Source organism: Amphiprion ocellaris, chromosome 7 (assembly GCF_022539595.1).
Source record: "Amphiprion ocellaris isolate individual 3 ecotype Okinawa chromosome 7, ASM2253959v1, whole genome shotgun sequence".
Classification (NCBI taxonomy): domain Eukaryota; kingdom Metazoa; phylum Chordata; class Actinopteri; family Pomacentridae; genus Amphiprion; species Amphiprion ocellaris.
In genome coordinates, this window is record NC_072772.1 from 6252687 (window position 1) to 6273252 (window position 20566).

Here is a 20566-nt window from a genome sequence, read left to right on the forward strand (position 1 = left end):
CAGCTGTTGCTCGGCCAGCCAGTAAAGCTGATCCAAGTTGCTATTAGCGCACGATGTGGACAGCATTTCGGTATCTGCTGTGAATATCTGGGGAGTCAACTAGTGCATAAAAGTTATGTAACTCAGCAGAACAGTAGCCTAAGTTAGCTTTTCGGGCTAACTAGTTCCCCACTCACCTCGGTCTTGGTAATGCGGTGTCTGGCCAGCTTCACGACAGCGAAATTGCCCTTTCCTAAAGTGCGCTCGATGTCGTAGAAGCCCACTCGGACCGGACCCCGGATCAGCGGTTTCTGGACACTGTCAGCCATGACCATGCTGTTCTAAAACGGGACTGTTTGTGGACGAGTAGGAAGCAGCCAGACGAGCAGGAGGAGGGGAGAGGGGGGGACACACGAGGGGCTCCTCTCTCACTAACACGGTGCTTTTTTTTCCTCTTTCTTTTCTTTTGCTTCAGCAGCTACAGATAAAGACGAGAGGAAAACAAACCGCCCGCCGCCGCTGCCGCTTCTGCTGCTGCTTCTGCCGCCGCCGCCGCTGCTGCCGCCGCTCGAAGCGTGTCCATTAAAAATAGACAAAGTTGATTTCTGTGTCGCCCTGCCAGCTTGGACGCCGATGTGGCGACGCTCTGCCCGTCAGCGCGGCGATACGAAGCAGGCCATTTGCTGAGCCCGGAGGCTGTCACACCACGTTCTTCAATACAATAGAGCTCTAATATTTCAGCTTGAGGTGCCTCTATCAGCTAGAAAGCACACGAGTTGACTTGCAAAGAGGCATCATGTTCTCTGGTTGACGTGTATTGACGTCAAAGCCATAGGGGTATTTGTACAGGGGGCGGGGCCACGGAGCGGCTCCACACTTCAGTGCCAATTGGTTGCCAGGACAACCAGACCCACCTCTTACGTCAACCGGTAAAATTGCTATTCTGAAATCCGTTTGCTCGCCTGCCCTGCTTGATTGCACGCATAGGTAACTTTGAAGTTTTCGCCCTGCAGGTGTTTAATCGGCTTTTGTGTTTTAAAAAAAATATGCAGCGGAAATGGGGGTGAAGCTGCAACTTCCACATGCTTCAGAGAGTGTTTTGCAAAAAAAGGGAAAGAAAAATAGAATTTCACATTAAACGCAAGCATTAAATCTTTCATTGCACATTTATAGTTAACAAGCCTAAAACTGCAACTTCCACGTGCTTCACACAATCTGCTTTGCAAAACTGCATGGGAAAAAAACAACAAAATGCAAGGATTTCACATCAAAAGCACATCTAGTCTGCTTTACGTTACGTAATCCAGAGAATATGCAATATGCATTATAGATCCATAATATTATATAATGTAATATGCAGAACCTCATGTGAAACCAGACATTTTAGCAGCCACAAAGACTCTTTGGTCAGCTACATGATAGCACCATCTGTTGGCAAAAATAGAACACTGAAGCACGTTTTCTCTCCAGTGCAGCATTGTTACTAGTTTAGTAATTACATTCACACGTCTAATAATGCCACACAGGAGTTCCCCCTGCATACAAAACACATCTGGATACACCCACAGGCTATTATTATCAAACATGCAACCACAATATCTTTTGACCAACTATCTGAACATTGCTGAGATACAGCTTACACACATCCACGCCCAGCAGTGGTTTCTCTTCATGCTGTGCAGTGACAGTCGAAACAGAGAACAGTAGGATTGCTAAACCGAGCAGAGCACAGCACAGCAGTGCTCTGAGGGCCTCTGCTGTCACGCATAGACTTCCTGAATGTAAGAGTTCCAGATGTGCTTTTGGCATTTCCTGCCTAACATTCTCCAAGAACACACTCAGCCTCTCCTTACTGGGCTTGCTACATCTTTCCGAGACACCAACCCAACAGCCCACTCATACTCAGAAATAACATGAGCATTTGTATTCAGTAATCCACGGGGACTTTATACTACTCAAATAAAGGTGTATATGCTTTTAGGAGCCTCCTCTGATGACATATTCTAAACTGATCACTGCTAAACAGTCTCTGTGCTGACACATCAGTGGGAGGGCCGAGTTTCTCACACAATCAGGTGGAGTCAGGAAAGCGCACAGCTTTGAGGTTTACTCTGGTCAGCAGACATCTATCATCAGTGTTTCCGCATGCACTGTCCCTTTCCCTGACATCAGAGTCCAAACAGGAAGCCTTAAACAGGGATGACATCACTCTTCAAGTTTAGAAGAAAAGGTCAAAATAGTCCCTGAATTGGACAACTGCATCTCTGCAGACAGCCAACGGCTTTTTTTTGACCTTGTGTCTCACATTATCTGCTGACGCCACTGGAAAATGGCTGAGCAGTTTAATCTGGGATTGTTTACAAAATGAGTAACCTTGTGTGAGTCAAACTTTGCACTTACGGTATTCTCAGGGTTGGATGTGTAATCTACCGTGTCACACTAAGCAGCACTGCAGTGACACCCCACTGACCTGCCTCATCAACACTTCTTTGATTTCATTAAAGTCTCTTTGAGAACCAAAGCCTCAGTGCTGCGGTGAAAATGCATAATTTGTCAGAGATGATGGTTTAAACTGAACAAAGGGTGGAATAAAAATGAATGTGCTTGAAGTTCAAATATAACAACTGTATTTATAACCAGATTTTGTGACGGATCACTCGACATGCAGATGGGATCATGGTTGAATTCCATCTCTGACTGATATTTGGATGAATTTCAATATCTGTCAACATTTATTCAGTTAACATGAAATATATTCACATTTTTAGCCATGTTAACTGCAGATGATCCACCACTTCAGACTGAAATATCTCTAAAGCTAAAGCACGGACTGCCTTGAAAGTGTGTACAGATAAGGATGCTCCCCAGAGGATGAAGTCTCATGATCTTGGCATGCCTCTCACTTTCCCTCGCATGTCTCCACCCAGTTCTCACTCATCCTGTGAAATATCTCAACCTTTATGACATGAGCTGGCATAAAATTTTATGCAGACCTTTACAGTTTCCAGATGATGTATCTCAGTGATATAGTACCACCATAAGGTTGACATTTGCGGTTTAAGTGTCTCAACATCTATTGGATAAGCTGCCATGGAATTTAGCACACACATGCTTTCCTTCTTCAGAATAACTCTGGCGATCCTGTAATTTTTCATCCATTTAATACTTTGCTTTAAATCTGCAAAACCAATGACATTCCAATCAGCTAAATTTGTGAATGTTAACATGTATAATAAGGTGATGGTGAACATGGAAACATTGTACATGCCAAACATCAGCATGCTATCGTTGATCATGTTAGCATGCTGATCCATGTAGCGCAGTTAAATTAACATGGCTATAGACGTGTGTTTTGATTACCAATAAAATTTATTAAAAAGACTTAAAATATATGATTATTTATATGGTCCTAAATATAGAGTCAGGGTTGACAAAAAACAGAGCAAAAAGCATTACTCTGAATTGCACCTCTGGATGCAGCAGTGGAGATAAATCCAAATTCTGATAACCTGTACATGTGAGTCCAGGCAGACACAGCCATATGTTCAGTAATCCTGCACTACACAGGTAACTAGTAGATACAAGAAGAAAGGGACAGAGAACAGTTGATGCCCCTCTGTATCGCTGGGTATCATTCATCATTCTCTGTGAGGCTGATGGACACTTGAGACCAGATAGACATCAACAGCGTTATCCATAGATCTCATTTTCCACCCATCCAGTCTGGCTGCGGCCACGTCGACTTTGAGCTCTGCAGGTCTCGTAGATGTCATTGGTCACAAAGCCGCTCTCCCTGTCCACACATGACACGTTCTCATAATCGTCACACTGGGAATCATGGGAAGGAGCACAAGAGTACTTTGTCATGATGTCTGCTGGCAGGCTGCTGTGCAGAGCAGTATGAGGCAGTTTGGTAACGTCACTAAAGGCATAAGGTCCTTGTATGGGGCAAGGTGGAGCTGTTGTTGACGTCCACTGTTTTGATCTGCTGGGATAGCTTTCTGTTTCTGTCTTCCTCCTGAATATGACAGAAATGTCACTATTAGCTTTGGCATTATTGAAATTATCAGTGAATTTACCACTTTACAGGCTACAGATTTCTTCTACATATTTAAAGCCATAAAATTTTCTAAGTTCGAAGATAAAAGAGATACGCAAGTTACAACTACCATGAGGAGAAGTGTGCTCACATTATCCAAATCTGAGTAAATACTCAAAGAAAAGTTGCATCAGTATGATATATTGGTAAATAAAAGTTTCATACAAGCATTAAACACCCAAGTATTCTTCTTTTTCTGCCAAACAGGTCAAAATCTATTCTCAAACTGCATCCTGTTTCGCATTGCCATTTTATTACCCTTGTACCTTTCCATGTTTACCTCTTAGCCTGCTGTTTGTAGCAGAAGAATCCAGCAGCTGCAAATATCAGCAGCAGCAGTGCAGGAATAGTTGCATAAAGGATGTAGGAAACATAGAGGGTGTTTTCTGTGAAAGATACTGCAATGAAAAACACATTACTTGACTTCACTTTCTCTAAGGAGACCTTTAAATGTGACATGAGTCCTTGTATTTTTATTGTATTTAGGCTCTGTTGTCATTGTATTGTCACTTAAAACATAAATTTCCATAGTTTCCCTAAAAACAGAAAGGGCACTAACTCTGAGCATCAAGAAAAACTGTTTTCTTTTCTTACCCGATGACTCAGGAAGTCCTATTTTTATCCTGTCATCACTTTCTGTAGTTGACAATATGTTTGGCCTCAGAGATGGAACTGGAGCAATCAGGAGGCAAATGAAAATCATCAGTTGAACATAATAGTAGAAAATATGAGACATGACATTGTTCATCTAACTACTGCACAAAATTTTATTTAAAATATTAGAAGTATTATGTATTGCAATAAATCCTGCTTAGATTCTTTGTGCAAGTCATCTAGTTGTTAGAGGATGTGATCACATGCAGCTCTATGCAAATATAAACAGGACGCCTTTTTAAAGTTCCTCAACCAGTGTTGTATAAGCTTTAGATCTGTATTGATTCTCTTTTTGTCAAACTGGAGATTTTTGTCGCTTTTTTTCTGAGTAATTTCCATCATTAAAGGAAAAACACACCATACATGAACTGGAAGTGAAACTACATGTAACTTGCAGAATTTACCTGCAAATGTGTAAAGTGGAAAGCTTAATAAATCCTGACCACTAGAGGTCTTGACTTAAACAAGGGGAAAGGCAGCATAGCAGACACTAAAAATAAGTGATCGAAAGTAGTAATGTGGTGGTTTAATCTGACTTTTTTTTTATCTAAGCGTAAACACATCTGCAGTAGCTTGTTGTTTATACTACACAGAAACATTATGCAAGGATAGTATGTTGTACCTGCATGTGCTGTGTCCCTGTCCTCGGTAAGTACTGGTACTTTTTCTGCAAACAGCAGAGAAAACGAGTAAGTAAGTTAGCATCATTCAGATGAGAAAACTGTTAAAAGTGAAAACTGTGTGTAAAGCTGTTAATGGTTGTATAAATACATACATAGATTCAGTAAAGAGCTGTTTTATGTAGGTTTTACGTCTCTTTCCATATTCAAACAAGTAAAAACCATTGGTTCATTCAAAAATAAATATGTAAAGGTATACCTCAAACACATGCTGATATATCTGTTTAGGTTGCCAGAAAGCAAAGCATTGAAACTGTACATTATGTGTTCAGCTCTAGCTGATGACAGCAGTGGGCATGTTTGAGTAGTGCTCTTTGGAAGATAAAATTCTGATTTAGTAGATTTTAAGACCCAAATAAAACCAAAAGTACCAAAAGTCAATATTTCCCAGCAGTGCACAGCCAGGTACAACAGGAATGTCTGTGATCTAGCAGCTCACCTTCTGGGTATTTGCAGACAAAGTTGTTCTTGGAGCTGCAGTTGTCATCGTTCCACTGGAACAGGAAATGGCCTTCTTCATCAGGTGGTGCAGAGGGCTGGTGGTACAAAACCACACACATTTCACCACCACAGGATGGCTCATCCCAGTGCCAATTCCTGCAGCACATAAAACACTTGACTTTTGACTCATATCTCATTTAAATCACATCATTTGCATTATTACATGCATTGTTTAACTTGCAAAGGACTTCAGACATTCCTTCACTCCCACAAAAGCATCATTTAACCCAAAAGTCTTTTCTAGGTCACAATTGATTGCAGCTTTTTTCCACTGACATTTTCAGCGCGCTGTGCTCCTTGTGATCCCTCACACAACTGTCACTGATGCAGCTGAAACTTTCATACATTAAAAACAACAAAAACGATAAAAACCTGAACTTGGCCTTGCTTCCATCCAGCCAATAGTACTGCGAGGGGCAGCCTGGGTTTGTTGTTCCTGCTCTGTATCGCTGTGGGCTGCGGCGAAGCCCGATCCAGAAATCTCCATCTCCAGCCTGCAGCTGCTGTATGAACCTCTCTATCAATCGTTGCTCGCTTTCCGTCTCAATGCTGAGCAACTCGCCTCCATCTGCCCTGCAGACCTGCCTGGCATCCTCAAAGGTCAGCCTCCGCCTGCTGTCCTGGATGTAGGACACTTTGTAGCAGGGGCGCTCCGTCCCGCGCCGACAAATCTGCCAAATCTGGCCTGGACACCAAAATGAGACAAGAAGACGTTAATGCAGGGTTTACGTTTCCTGAAATCCTCCTGTGGTGACCATGTGGCAGGAAGATTCTAAATGTACAGTACTGTAGAAAAACCAGGAATCTGAACTTTTGGGTTGCATTGATTTGCCAAATTCTTCCCACTGCACTGTGGGCAGAGCAAACCATGTGGTACTGCAATTGTAATACAAAACCTATATTTTTAAGGCCATAAAAAGATTTTCTTTTCTTTTTAGATTAGTATTGTGCCAGTCAAAATTATTTTGATGCTGTGGTGCTCTGTCACAATGATAAATGCAGAAGTGCTGAGGTTGCAGAATTATAAATGACCTGATACTTTTCATATTAACTGAATCCTGACTGTTTAAATGCACTGACTGCACATCACATACAGGTAATCTGTCTTTTAAATAACAGACAGACAATAGATTACGCCAGCGATTCTCAACCGCTCTAATTCTCACATGGACCTTTAGTGACAAATGGTCGAGCAGGGTCTGCTTCTGGTCAGTTTACCACATTGCCAGAGGACTCTACCACAAATTCTGTGGAGAGTTTGGACATGTTTTCTTGGAGCTCTATGGCAAAGACTATTTTGGCAGCATGTAGGTAAATTTCTTTATCATGCTTGCTTTTCAATTAATGAGGCATGTGAATAAATATCCAAATCCAACCTTACCTAATCTTAAAAACCATCTTGTTGCCTAAAATATAGCACTGTTTTTAAAAATGGAACAAACTCACAGAAAGTGAGCAGGGCAGGTTTAGTTTTAATGCAGTGGTACAACTAAACTGACCAAAACAACAGTGTTTAAATAAAAATTACTACAGGTGGATGACTTTTTTCACAGATTGAGACATCCATCCTTCAGACTGAGCCTGGTTGGACTTTTGGCTTCCAAACAATATTGTGTAACTCATGAACATATTTTTAATGACTTGTTTTTGGACTATTCATTGCTGATAAATCCATGATATGGACAGAAAGACACATGTCCACACATGCAAGATTTATGTATCTGTAATGTTTTTTTTCATTATTAAGCCTAAAGCAAAATGTTTTTGGTTGTGTCCTGCTGCCCTGCACAAGTTGAAAAAGTGATGCAAGAAACGTCCAATACAGAATTCGCGACCCTCAGGTTGAGAACCACACTAGACATGAGCAATAAGTAAAGAAAACGAAGAAGCAATGCCATAACGACAGCTCTTTTATCTCTGGAATTTTTTTTATGTCCTTTACACGGTTTTCTAATAGATCACACTATTGCAAAATAAAGCTTTTATAAGCCTATGTATGGATCTGTATAAAGTTAGTGTAGTGATTATAACTGAGCAGCACATTCCCTGATAGAAAAGCCTATAATCTGACGTTAAAGATGTTAAAATGTGACTTTCTGATTTCAAATCACAAAGTGTTGATTTTCCACCACATCACGTGCTGCTGAGCTCAGTTTGGCTGCTGCCTGTTTATCTCTTCAGCTTAACGTGCAAACTGTTTGCTTTAAACTTCTTCAAAAGTTGTTTCTGTATCATCCTCTTTAACTTAAGCAGGCTAAAAAAAAAAAAAAAAAGCAGCAAAGCCAGACCAAATGTGCTTTATAGCGTCGTTTGGCGCTGCATGCAAACACTTTCGCAACTTTCTCACAAAGCCAAACAAGTCGAAGTCATGCACTGCAGATAAAATACACAATAATACGCTTTGTTAAACTTTAATAGGGGACTTTTCCTTCTTCCCGGAGCAAACTCTTACCATTTATTTTAGACGCGGTGGATCCAGGGTGGAAGAAAACGGCGATAACGGTGCCAAACAGCTTCATAAAATCCATCTCTACATGTTCACCCGATGTGATGGACGAATCCACTCTTAATCAAATGTAATAAGCTCGACTGTGAGATGACGTGAAGTTTGAAGAGCTTGTGGTAAACACAGGGACAGAGGCAGCAGAGGAGTGTGTGCAAGCAAAAAGTGGGTCGACTGGTGGAGGCGTGTGTATATGGCGTCTGACTGAAAAAAATATCAAGAGCGATAGTTCTGTTTTTCTTTTTCTTTTTTTTTTTTTGCTTTTAAAGAGAAAATATGATATCAAAAAAAATACTTGCTTTTTAGTGTCACTTCAACTTAAAACCAAATATCTGGGGTAAAAAAAAAAAAAAAAAAAAGCGCAGCCAGTGTGCAGTTCTGCTCCACTAGTCTTGCAAAATCTCATTTCACATATAATGTCATAAAGGAGTGAATAGAGCTCTTTGTATACACATTATGCAGCTATCATGTGCACTGAATTAAAACAATGAATGTGTATATCTTCTTCATTATTCCAGCAGGGGTTAAACTCTTTCCCAGGAAAAACAGCTCAGAAGAGCAGCTTCAGAAACTTCACTGGTGCTTGTTAAAAGTACAACTCAGATTTTCCCTTTTCTTTGTAGGGCAAATATGCAACTGATCTGATGTGATGCAGCTTATGTGAGTTTATGGAGCTCATGTGTGAAGTGGTGAGGGGTGGTGAGCTCTACTACTAAAAGAAAAGTTGTCGTAAAGCAAAGGAAAGGAAGGGAAACTGACAGCATTAAGAAGATATTGTGCAAAAAGACACAGTGAGATATAGAAACGGAGTGAAAGATAAAGAGGGTGAAAGAGGGAGACAGTGTGGGGTTGCCCCATAGAGCAGGAAACCATGCAGAGGTGGAAGAGGAAAGGATTTTTTATTTTTTCAGGACCAGGCTTCCTGCTCATTGCTTTGGTTTGGTTTCCAGGCATTTTGCCTTCATTTCCAGAATATGAATGATTGAGGTTGTGCGTCTGGAGCAGTTATGTAGAGTGAAATCAAACTCCAACATGAATCATCCTGCAGAATCATCAGACTGAAACTTTCCCTGAAAGACACAGAGACGTCCATGGAAATAGCAGCCTGTTCAGTTAGGACTGAAGGAAAATGTTATTGTAACTGTACTTTTGGCAACTTCGAAAAGGACAAGATAAGCATTTTATTGCTGATAGTGTTTGTGTTATTTTCTGGTCAAGTAGACCAAACCTATGGAAGCAAAACTGTGCTTGAATTCAAGGGGCCTTATTACATTGAAATGAAATTATCTGTATTGTGTGCATGTGTGTGTGTGACTTCATGTAAGAACTATTCAAATAAAGTTGCAAAAAAAGGGGCCTTGTTGCAGCTGCTTTCTTGCCTCTCATCATATGATGGCTATTATATTAATTGGAGTTTTAAAAGAAAAAAGCTTTATTAACAGTTTTATCATAGATTAATAGATCTGTTAAAAGGTTTTGATGTGACTATGAAAGTCAAAGTTCATCACAGAACTAGATATTTTTGCCACAAGGGCTGGATTTGAAAAAAAAAATTGCCCATCACTGCATTAAAGTGACAGATCACTCTGAATTATTGCAATTTTATGATCACTGTTTCCCTATTTCTGTCCAAGAAAGGGATGGCACTATTTGCAGGGTCAAGAGCCATTGTGTGGTGATACCAAAATTATATAACTCCTATGCTTTGGCCTCTGCACTCACAAGATGTCAAACCAGCTGAAGACACATACCTGCTTATTAGCTCAAAAACATTTGACCTGTTATAGTTTTACTCTTAAGCATATGCGTGGAATTAAAAACATCTTTTAAAAGCCTTGTTCCATCAAAATATACATCTTTCACTTTCCCTAAATGCTTTTCCAACCACAATGGAGTGCTGGTTTTAGTATAGGACATTCCAAAAACTTCTGACACTCTCACAACATTAAAAAGAAATTACTTTTTCTTTACAAACACTACATTCTACAATCAAATATACACAGACACAATGGCATGCTAAAGAGACACCGCACTGATTTTACAGCAAAATCTTGTGGCATGTGAAAACTTTTTGTCTGATGCTCACTTAGAATGAGCAACATTTGTGGTCTAAAACTTGTAAATGTAGAAATTGCAGCAGAGAGATCAATAGAAAAAATTACATAGAATAAATAGCAAAGAAAAACAGCAGAAGGCAACAAATGCTTTTCTGTGCTGTCCTTTTCATAGGTGTCCCAGAGTTTGTTTATTGTAAGCTTATATCTGCAGCCTGTGTTGTTGTGTCTGTTACTGCAACACAATGTACAGCGCATGATGATGTGTGAATGTTTGTTTTAAGGCATAAGAGACACTTCTAGACTCACAACACAGAAGTCAGCTCTATGCTCTTGTGTTGTAATAACAGCTATCAACAGATGACTGTGGAAGCAGAGTAATAAACACCAGCTCCTCCCTGTGCAAAGCTGAGAGAAGACACACAATCACAGGTTGTTTGTCTACAGCGGCTTCAGGGTGATACAGGTGTGTCAGCCATGCTGGTGTCTTATTGCCTCGGTTCCATTGCTCTTGTCTTTTAAAGCCAATACAGTTCATTAAATGACTGGTTGGTGCAGGCAGATGATTGTCATGTGGTACTGAGCTGTCGCTGTGTGTTACAAATTCTGTTTCTGTCGAGCTTTTCGTACTTCATCACTGGGTTTGCTGTTGGGCAACAGGCTTAAATATTATTAGTGGTAACATCAGTGCATTATGGGTAATTCCTCTGCTACATTTGAATGTATGACTGTGTATAATAAAACATTTTGAATGCTGCATTTTTGAGAATTGTGCATTGTGATTTTTTTCACTAAATGCTCACTGACAAGCTTACAAGACACTGGATTGAAACAACTGAGATGGCTAAATAACAAAAAAGGAACATACAAACATTAATAAATAAAGCCATAAAATAATAATTGCATAAACAAACAGTTAAAAATGAGCTTCTGAGGCACAAAATAATGTAGTAGTGTGCAGCATTTAGCAGAAAATGTAATAAAAATAAAGCTTAAAATGCAGACCCTCTTCCAACACTTCAAGCTCAGGATCCACCTTAGGACATTATCATGTTAGTCGATAGACTACAGAACATATTCTTACAAAAATTCTGTCAAATTGGCACAAAGCTTTCAATTTTCCCGCTCAGTTGGTAATCCAGCTTGATTGATTGAATTGCTGAAGAAAGCTTCATTTTATTCCATATTATTTCTAATTCTTTTGTTTACTGGAATGGATATTTATTGCATTTTTATTCTGAAAGCAACACATACAAAGACGATCAATGTTCTGGGGTAGATGTTGTCTGTTGACTTGCTCTCCTCAGTGCTGGTGAATCACGAGTCTGTCAGATCCAGAGAACAGCAAGGCGTTTGAGCTACGTCTAATTTTGTCCAGCAGATGACACCAAACTACTCATGAAGTAACGTCAAGCGGCAACTCCCATTTTCCTCTGCAATGAATCACACATTGTCCAGTGACACCAGTGGTGGAAAGTAATAAACATATTTAGTTGGATGCTGGACTTGAGTACAGTTTACTTATTATAATTACTTATTCTTTCAATGGGAAAAACTGTCCTTTTACTGTGCTGCATTATTGTTAGTTGATGGCTGTATGCTCCAAAGATTTTAGATTAAAACACATGATAAGAGTATTTTAGAAATACGTTTTTAAATTTAATCATGTAACTATTAAAAATGCAGCTTGCACATTCACACAAAACAATCAAACAGCATCACCTGCACTTATGACAGCATATCAATTGCAGGAGATTTCATTATGCACGACAAATACTTTTTCTTTATTATTTTAAATACAATCTTAAGCAGCAATCTAAATCCTGAACAAATGAGATGCTAGTTTCTCACAACCAAACACAGTAATAAAGAACCACTGGATCAGAGAAGAGAGGATGATTTCTGTTTAATTAAAAAGAAATTAAATTGAGCTGGTTTTTTTGTTTTTTAATAGCTGACTTTTTAGAATTAGATAGATCACTTCTGCACTTTACATTTTGACCGGAGAACCTCACTTGAGTATTTTACAGTGCAGTTTTGATACTTTTACTCAAGTATCTGAATGCTTCTTCTCTACTGAATGATACTAACCGATTATGGATCATCATCAAAAGCTTTTATGCATGGAAATATTTGTTTTGCTGTGAGGATGTAACTGCTGTATCTCATAAGAGTGAATAGAATTTGCTAAGTAGTGTTGCATAAGTAACCAAAGTTCACTTTTTCTTGAAGGCAAACTGCACAAAATCTAATCTGTATCTTTGAGGGAACGCAAATGTTCAAAAACAAGTAGTCTTCTCAGTTACTAAATAAAGGACATGCTATATTCACACCCAGAGGGGTCATTAGCTACACTGATAATCTACTTTACTGTACATGGAAACAGAGTTCAGTACTATCTCCTCACAAGCTTCCCAGTGTATCATTTTTCATCTCAATCTAAATCTGTTGCCTCCCATAGGTGTTGTTTTCGTTGTGTTTTGATGTGATCGCATGTCAGTAACCATTGTCGTTCCTCGTTAAAGGAACCAGTGAAAGATGCCCACAAATCATCGTCACAGCACACCGCCAAAATAATCCTGGCTGTGTGGTCTAACTTTAGCCTCCCTTCTAAAGATAATTGCACCACTATTCATTTCTATGCTATTCTGCACTATCCTGTTATCAATATACTGATGTTTCAATCTTGTGGCATTATTTATCTTCAAAATGTCAGCCCTGTTTTTTTATCCTTCTCATGAAAAAAAACAGGGATTAATCTTTATCTCTGTATATATATGGTAAGGTATATAAATTCTTGGAATGAGAGACATGATTTTCATTGTGCAACCACAATATGCTCTTTTTAAAAATGGTACATGCTGTACACTATGGGTTATTAACAATGTCCCATGGACCTCTGGGTGAATGCTCATCATGACCAGACATTCTTACATAATCTACATCTGACCCTGCAGTCTAGGCGGATTATAGGAAAAACGAAGCGGATAACGTGATTAAAGTGCAGATGAATGGCCATCGAGTTGTTTCCAAACAGGTGTCCCGGGAGGTGAAGTCAGGTGGGACTGAAGAGATTGTAAAAGAGTGACGCATCCTTGGATAGTATGACAAATGTCTTCTCTTACCATGGGCACTTTGGCAAAAGCTCCTTTTCTTTCAGTATTTCTGGCAGACAAAAGGCCTTCTCAGTTGAGCAGTAACAGTTGTGGCCTATAGCGATGTAGATGAGCTGCTATGAAAACAATAGAGGAAAGGGAAATTCACAAAAGTTTCTCTTGGCTGCGTGAGTACTTCGTTGCTTGTGGCAATCATGATCACCTTTCAAGCATTCAAGGTGTTTCTCAAGACATGAATCCATTATTTTACAATAAGGAACGTCTACATGATGACTTTTATATTTAAATAGATGAACATCCACTCTGTTTTTGTTTGATGTTTTTGGTTTTGGAACAGAGATTTGAGATTATATGCAGGGCAGAAACTTATTATTAAAGTACAAAATAGTAAAATTTTGCATTTCAACTACAGTGCGCTAATCAAGAGCCTGCAAAGTTTTTGGCAAAGTTCCCCGAATGAGGCAAAAAATGTTCTATATGAAACAGGGAAGTTGGACATAAACAAGCAAATATGCTCATGCCCAACAATAATGCTGATTTGCTCAAAATGCAGCTCTAAAATCCCAGTTTCCCACTAACTATGCACAGTGCATCGGAGTTTAAACCTCATGTGCTTCCTCACAGCCGGCTCTGACAGCCAACATTTACATTTCTAACCTCTTGCACTTTAATAATTACGTGTGATGGAGGGAAACCTGAAACACAGTTAACCTGAGGGATCTGTGTAAAATCCCACTGACACATTAATCTGCAAGGTGAAGATCTGACTGTAAACCCTGCCAGGAGCGGCTGCCGTCTAAATGAGAAGTCACGGTATAAACATGAAGAAAGTGTGGGTATCTTTGTGCATATATGTGTGTGTGTGCACAGGATTCTATAATTAGTATAGGGGAGGTCTTTAGAGTCCCAGCACCATGGTTTTAGGTGTCCTGACCACTATAAAAGCCATATTGCTCGACTATTCTGTGACATACAGCTGCCCAGGTACCAGCAAGGTAAGAGCCTCCACAGGCCTTTAATCAAAATATGTTATATTTTAAAACTGCATGGTTTTGATATATTTTCTATCTTGTGAATGAGGGGACATAAATTAAATATTGTAATTTTTACAGTGCATGACAAGACAAAAATTGCAACTTAATTTTTGCCAGTTCATGGTAGTCTAAACAGTCAATATTTTTGCACTGATTTTGTTCAGACTCAGTTTGCAGAGGATTAAAATGTTGCTACAGTTATTTTGTGTTCTCCTATGTATTATAGGAGCCAAACCTACAGAACCTCCTCCAGAAAGCATGAATCTTTGCGTTTGTCTCCCTCTGCTGGCTGTGCTCCTGCAACCTGCTCTGAGTGTCTACAACTGTTCATCTCAGTATGAGAGGACCCCCGGTAGGTTAGCCACTTTTCTTTTTTTTTTTCTTTTTAACCAAACAATGAAATTTGTGAAGCAGGAAAAGCTGTATGTTCTGACAAATGTGACGTTTGTTTGTGCTACATGTAAGCTTTAAGGAGCAGCAACTGCCTCTGGATTCAAATGAACAAATATTAAAGGACAAACCTACACAACAGTTAAATTTTCTGTCTTTAATTAACTTTCTCTCTTTCTTAGATGACTCAGACATGATAGTTGACTGTGGCACCAGCATTATTACCCTGGAGATCAACTACTGCACGGCTCAGTGGGCAGGTTTCAACGCCACAGAACTGGCACTGAATGGGAACCACGATAATTCAGACTGCCAGGGCTCCATCGACACCAGTGTGAATCCTCCAATCATCCGTTACCAGCTTCCTGTTAACCACAGTCAGGATAATCCCTGTCGCCAGTCTCTGCAGGTCAGGAGACGTCTGTTAGAATATGATGGATGATATTGAATTATTGATACAAATAGAGACAAATATATGGAATCTAGAGCTGCATTTTGATGTCAGATGTTTAGTGCTTTATGTGGAATTGTTTGGTAACATTTAAGATCCTCAGGTGATGATTGTGTCTCTTGCTTTCTTGCTCAGATCGTGGATGAAGCCCCGGATCCCACAGGCCCCTTCAGCAGCTTCTCCAGTATCCAGTCGGTTATCATCACAGGATACATCGACACACCCAGATCTGACGAGGGGGTGATCAGCTATGCCACAGATCTCTATTATCACTTCTCGTGCCGCTACCCACTGGAATACCTGCTCAACAACACCCAGATTGTAGCGTGAGTCATTAGGAATACTTATTTTGTGCAAAAACGCCATTTTTCATTTTAAACAGAAATATGATGATTTTTTTACTTCTCTCTTTTTTGCATCTTTCATATGATCTTTAGCTCTTCAGTGTCGGTAGCGACCAGTGAAAATAATGGATCTTTCATTGATACACTGAAAATGAGTGTTTTTAACGTAGGTATAACTTCACATTCAAATCACATTTAATCAATCACATTATTTTTTGATCTTGTCTACCTTTACTCTGATGTTTTGTTTCCCCAGGACTCTGATTATGGCTATCCATTACTCGTACCTTCAGCTGGACTTGAGCTACGAACCAGGATCTATGTGGAGGTCAAGGCCATTAACCTCACAGGAAAGTAAGTGAATCCTATTAGGATGAGTGGATGTTTTAAAGCAATATCAAAATAATAGTGATCACAGTGTATTTTTGTGGCAAACTGTAACTTTCTGTCCCACTTTCAGCTTCAATATACTGCTGGATCACTGCTTTGGGACTCCCAGTCCTTACAACATGTCACAGCGTGAGAATCACAACTTCTTCACTGGGTAAGAAAGCATTCTTCCTCATACACGGGGGATAAAATGATTGCTTTCATGTTACTATTTAATAATATTCACTATGCAATCATGCTCTCCACTAGCTGTGTGGTAGATGGCAGAACGACTGTGACAAGTAACGGACTTTCCAAGGTTGCCCGGTTTAACTTTGAGGCCTTCCGCTTTGTTGAGCACCGAGACAAGGCAAAGTCCAGCATCTATCTGCACTGCATAATGAGACTCTGTGAGCCCAGCAAATGTGCAGAGCTGCTGTCTGTAAGTTGAGAAGCCAAGAACAAATGACTCTAGCTTTCAAGACATCAAATAGCAACTTTCAAAAGTACCCACTGGTAGTATATCCAGGGCAAAGATACAGCTTTTATATAACTTTTTGTAATACTATCAGCTTGTTAGATAACTGACAGTAGCTGCTACAAAGATTCATTCATGAATCTGGTGATATTGTGGTGTATAACTGGAAACCTCCAGATCCTCCAGGACAAATTTGTGCAATCTGTGATTTTTTATTTGGTTATATTGTAAGATAAAATGAATGAATCATACATTATGTCTTAAACCTAACCTATTAAAACCTAAAGTGACCTCTAAACACACGCAGATAAGTTGCACCAGGTCTTAATAGGTTTATATGTACATTTTTACATTATATGACATAAACTGAAGCCAAATGGATGTTTTTCAGGCTTGTTCTTCTAGAAGAAGAAGATCATTGACTCCCTTTGGAGAAAAAAGCGGTGACTCAGCCACCGTCTCAGTTGGACCTCTTTACACTGCTCAAGAAGGTTTAAAAGACATATTTTTACTCTTTTCCTGTGATTTCCAAACAAGACACTGATAAACTTTTTCACTGCTAATTTTTCCTATCTTTCCCTATGTAAAGGCACACCATTTGCAGCTCCCTACAGTGAGTTTACTTTAATACATTAATTGATTCAGACAATCTTAATGCTTTTGACAACCCCAAGAACAATCTTTGATCTCTCCTTGTATGTTTCAGGTAATGACATGGAAGCAGAGTCGGATGACCATGACGTGACAGGACTGGTGGTCGGTGTGGTGTTTGGATCAGCCGCTGCTGTTTTGCTGGTTCTTGGTGGCTGGTTTGTCCTGAAGAAGTTTTATTGGGTGGGAGGATTATCTCGTGCTTTTGACTGACAGACCAACTACAAAATGTAACTGCAGGTATATATGTAACATGAAATGATAAGGTGGTGATGTCAAGGTTTTTCTGTAATGACAAAATGTTCTCGTCAAAACTTTGTGTAACTTTTTCTGTCTATGCTTATTGCATTTAGAAGTCGGATATGAAGTAACAGCCAAACCTGATCTCAGAGAATGAAATACTAACTATGTAAGCAATTAAAGAATAGAGCCATTTTTGTATTTTATGGAAGTGCAACTTTGCTTTGATGATACTTGTGAATCTGCCTGCTATATGCTTTTTTCTACAATGTTATAAATATTTTGTACAAAATTTTAATTAAACCACTGTTGTGAAAATTTGAATATGGGGTGTATTCTTTACATTTTTATTTATTTATTTCCCAGTTTACACTGCTCAAGAAGGTTTAGAAGACATATTTTTACTCTTTTCCTGTGATTTTCAAACAAACGTTTTCATTGATCATTTTTCCTATGTCTTTCCCTATGGAAAGGCCACTATATGCAGCTCCCTACAGTGAGTTTACTTTAATACATTAATAGATTCAGAAATACATCCTAATGCTTCTGACAACCCCAAGAACAATCTTTGATCTCTCCTTGCATGTTTAAAGCAAAACTCTTTGGATGATATGACATAATTAAAGTAAAATAGCAACAAGTGATTGGTACTGTATTAGCAACAACTTTACTCCTCTTTTTACATGGCACAGTAAATACACACTGACAGTTACTCACTCAATCACATACAGAATGAAAGAAACATATCAATCAGAATCATACATTTATAAATATTTACAAGCTACTTACTGGGCTGGCGAGATGGCAAACAACAAGCCACATTCACAAGAATACTGGTCCAGTAAATCATTTAATGGGAACATAACACTAATGAACTTTTTTGTCACTGCACTGAGTGCAGAATGTCCTGGATCAGAGCGGAGAGTTTAACAGAGAAGTCCTCCTGCAAAGATCCACCTTCCTGTAAAGATGTGGAAGAAGCCAGAGGTAGACTGGAGGTTCTGTGGATCTCCAGCTCCTCTTCCAGCCCCGTAAACAGCTTTTCCATCCGAGCCGGAAGCATTTGATTGTGCAGGGCGGCATTTTGGCAGAACTGCTCCACGCTGCCTGCCACCTCAGTCCTACGAGGTTGTGCAGATTCTTGCATAGCAGCGAGCTGTGCTTTGAGAACCCCCGCCCTGCTCTGTGCCTCCTCCCTCAGTGAACTCACTTCTTGTCTGAGCCTGGAGTTCATTTCCTGCCAGACCTTTGACTTGGCTGCCTCCTCCTCCTCCTCACCAGCACTGATCTCTTTCAGATGTTCCATCGCTGTACTGGCTGTAGAATGGAAGTCGCTGATGATATTAGACACTTTAAATCTGCTATGTTCCAGGGTTTGGCTCATCCAGTGGAAGGCTTCCTGATAGAGAGCCGGACTGGCATCTACCTGAGTCTCGGCCGCCTCCAGGCCCTGCAGGTAGAGACTCAGCTGGCTGCACAGATCTTGGGTGTTGCTGCTGAGAGAGCTCTGGAGCTGCTGGGTGAGGGGAGTCAAGCGCTCCCTCATGCTGGCCAAGGTGGAGCTGAGATGTGCTGGAGATGGAGACAACTTCTCTCGCAGTTCGGCCAGCTCTTGGCGCAGACGGATGCGCAGACGCTCTGACTCCATGTTGAGTTTGCGTTGCATCTCTTCTGCCATAAGGTTTTGGTTGTCATCATTTTCTTGGCTGTAAAGGCTGCTGCTGTCTATGTTGCTCTTGTAGATCTTACTGAACAAAGAAAGAGGGAAACACTCCATTATAAAATGTCACCTGTTGTCAAGTTTATGTGTACAAATTTATGTCAGATCCTAAATTTATAGTCCTTAGTTAAGTCAACCTACTCCACATATTTTGTGATGTCTGCCTTGTCATGAGCCTGGTTGGCCTTTGGGTCTGGCCAGGTTGCCTCCCTGGTGTCACTGTGTAGTGGATATGCTATGGAACAAGGAAGAATATATGAAGAAATGGAAGAATATACAGCAAAAAAGCCATTTAAAGAAAAGTGAATACCTAGAGTTGTCAAGAATGACAGGGCGAAGATCACGACTCGTAGATGCATTTTTATCTTTCTGTGGAGGGACAGAGGAGAGAAACACATAAAAATTTCACCCTTGGACCAACAAATAATTGAAATGCGAACATTAAAATAAAATAACTATAACTCTCTTTTCACAAAATCCCTCCTCAGAAGAGAAGATCAGTTTGTAACAGAGTGACCGGCCTTTACCTGAGGATCATGGGTCTGCAGAGCGACTTCTCCTCTCACCTGACTTATAAAGTGTCTTGTTATCAGAGCGGCAGCCCAAACTCTGCCTGTGTCAACAGTCAACACGTGGAGGGTCACACTGACGTTGGAACACACACACACACACACACACACACACACACACACACACACACACACACACACACACACACACACACACACACCCACACACACACACACACACACACACACACACACACACCGCCTACTGTTCAGCCATTAGAACTTTATTCTTGCCGCATTGGTTTAACAATGTCACACTCATAAGGAGAAGTAGGTTAACAAACCAAACAAGATCAAAATACTGTATGAAGATAGATTTACTGTCAGTGATGCATTTGCACTGTTAAACGTCACAAAAAATGAAAATGAGGTAAAAGTTAATTGGACCGACCACAAACGGTTCACCAAGTTCACATTTGTATGCCCACAGCCAGATAAGAAATCTGGCTGAATTACTGGCTTTTTACGTCAAAAGCCCTTTATACAAGCAACCAGAAAGATATGAATATTTACAGTGAGCTCACTTGTTTGATCCACGGCGCAGGTTGTGGCTTTTCAAGTATTATGCATTATTTGAAGAGGGTTTTTATCTTTTGTGTGTTTTCAACTAAAGAATTCAGGATGGAGAGTTCTGGACCAGCGCTTTGATCATCACGGCTTGTTTTGGATGCTTGACAATGCACAGTTTACACATTGTTTGTCCTGCTAGTTAGGACAGATCATCTTGAAACAGC

At 40.0% G+C, this 20566-nt stretch overlaps 4 protein-coding genes across 6 annotated transcripts in view; 1 reads left to right on the forward strand and 3 right to left on the reverse strand.

Annotated features, from left to right (window-relative positions):
* Nucleotides 1-791, reverse strand: part of sik2b (salt-inducible kinase 2b) — a 44348-nt gene extending 43557 nt beyond the window's left edge. The window contains exon 1 of one of the 2 annotated variants that reach the window (XM_023264840.3): nucleotides 177-791. In XM_023264840.3, coding sequence (XP_023120608.2) covers nucleotides 177-314 — 138 coding nt within the window. In that variant the 5' untranslated portion in view covers nucleotides 315-791. The remainder of the gene's footprint in view (nucleotides 1-176) is intronic. The other variant, XM_023264841.3, reaches the window with a different exon arrangement.
* A 2538-nt stretch (nucleotides 792-3329) lies between these two features.
* On the reverse strand, nucleotides 3330-8615 carry laynb (layilin b). 2 transcript variants are annotated; one of them, XM_023264854.3, is made up of 7 exons: nucleotides 8366-8615; nucleotides 6286-6598; nucleotides 5852-6009; nucleotides 5355-5399; nucleotides 4673-4750; nucleotides 4359-4464; nucleotides 3330-3997 (listed from the first exon to the last, which is right to left on the reverse strand). In XM_023264854.3, exons 1-7 carry the CDS (start codon nucleotides 8439-8441, stop codon nucleotides 3670-3672), a joined length of 1104 nt encoding a protein of 367 aa, XP_023120622.1. In that variant the 5' UTR covers nucleotides 8442-8615; the 3' UTR covers nucleotides 3330-3669. The 2 variants fall into 2 exon arrangements, with proteins under 2 accessions (XP_023120622.1, XP_023120620.1); XM_023264852.3 differs by having other exon boundaries at nucleotides 4359-4476.
* A 5861-nt stretch (nucleotides 8616-14476) lies between these two features.
* On the forward strand, nucleotides 14477-17867 carry LOC111564960 (zona pellucida-like domain-containing protein 1). Its single transcript, XM_023264855.3, has 11 exons — nucleotides 14477-14581; nucleotides 14847-14972; nucleotides 15193-15419; nucleotides 15597-15787; nucleotides 15899-15971; nucleotides 16062-16159; nucleotides 16266-16349; nucleotides 16445-16616; nucleotides 17044-17143; nucleotides 17242-17265; nucleotides 17359-17867. The coding sequence occupies exons 2-11, from the start codon at nucleotides 14879-14881 to the stop codon at nucleotides 17514-17516; spliced, it is 1221 nt and encodes a 406-aa protein (XP_023120623.2). The 5' UTR covers nucleotides 14477-14581; nucleotides 14847-14878; the 3' UTR covers nucleotides 17517-17867.
* A 324-nt stretch (nucleotides 17868-18191) lies between these two features.
* On the reverse strand, nucleotides 18192-19785 carry zgc:162608 (uncharacterized protein LOC100037332 homolog). Its single transcript, XM_023264839.3, has 3 exons — nucleotides 19574-19785; nucleotides 19405-19498; nucleotides 18192-19291 (listed from the first exon to the last, which is right to left on the reverse strand). The coding sequence occupies exons 1-3, from the start codon at nucleotides 19659-19661 to the stop codon at nucleotides 18427-18429; spliced, it is 1047 nt and encodes a 348-aa protein (XP_023120607.2). The 5' UTR covers nucleotides 19662-19785; the 3' UTR covers nucleotides 18192-18426.
* Nucleotides 19786-20566: the final 781 nt, after the last annotated feature.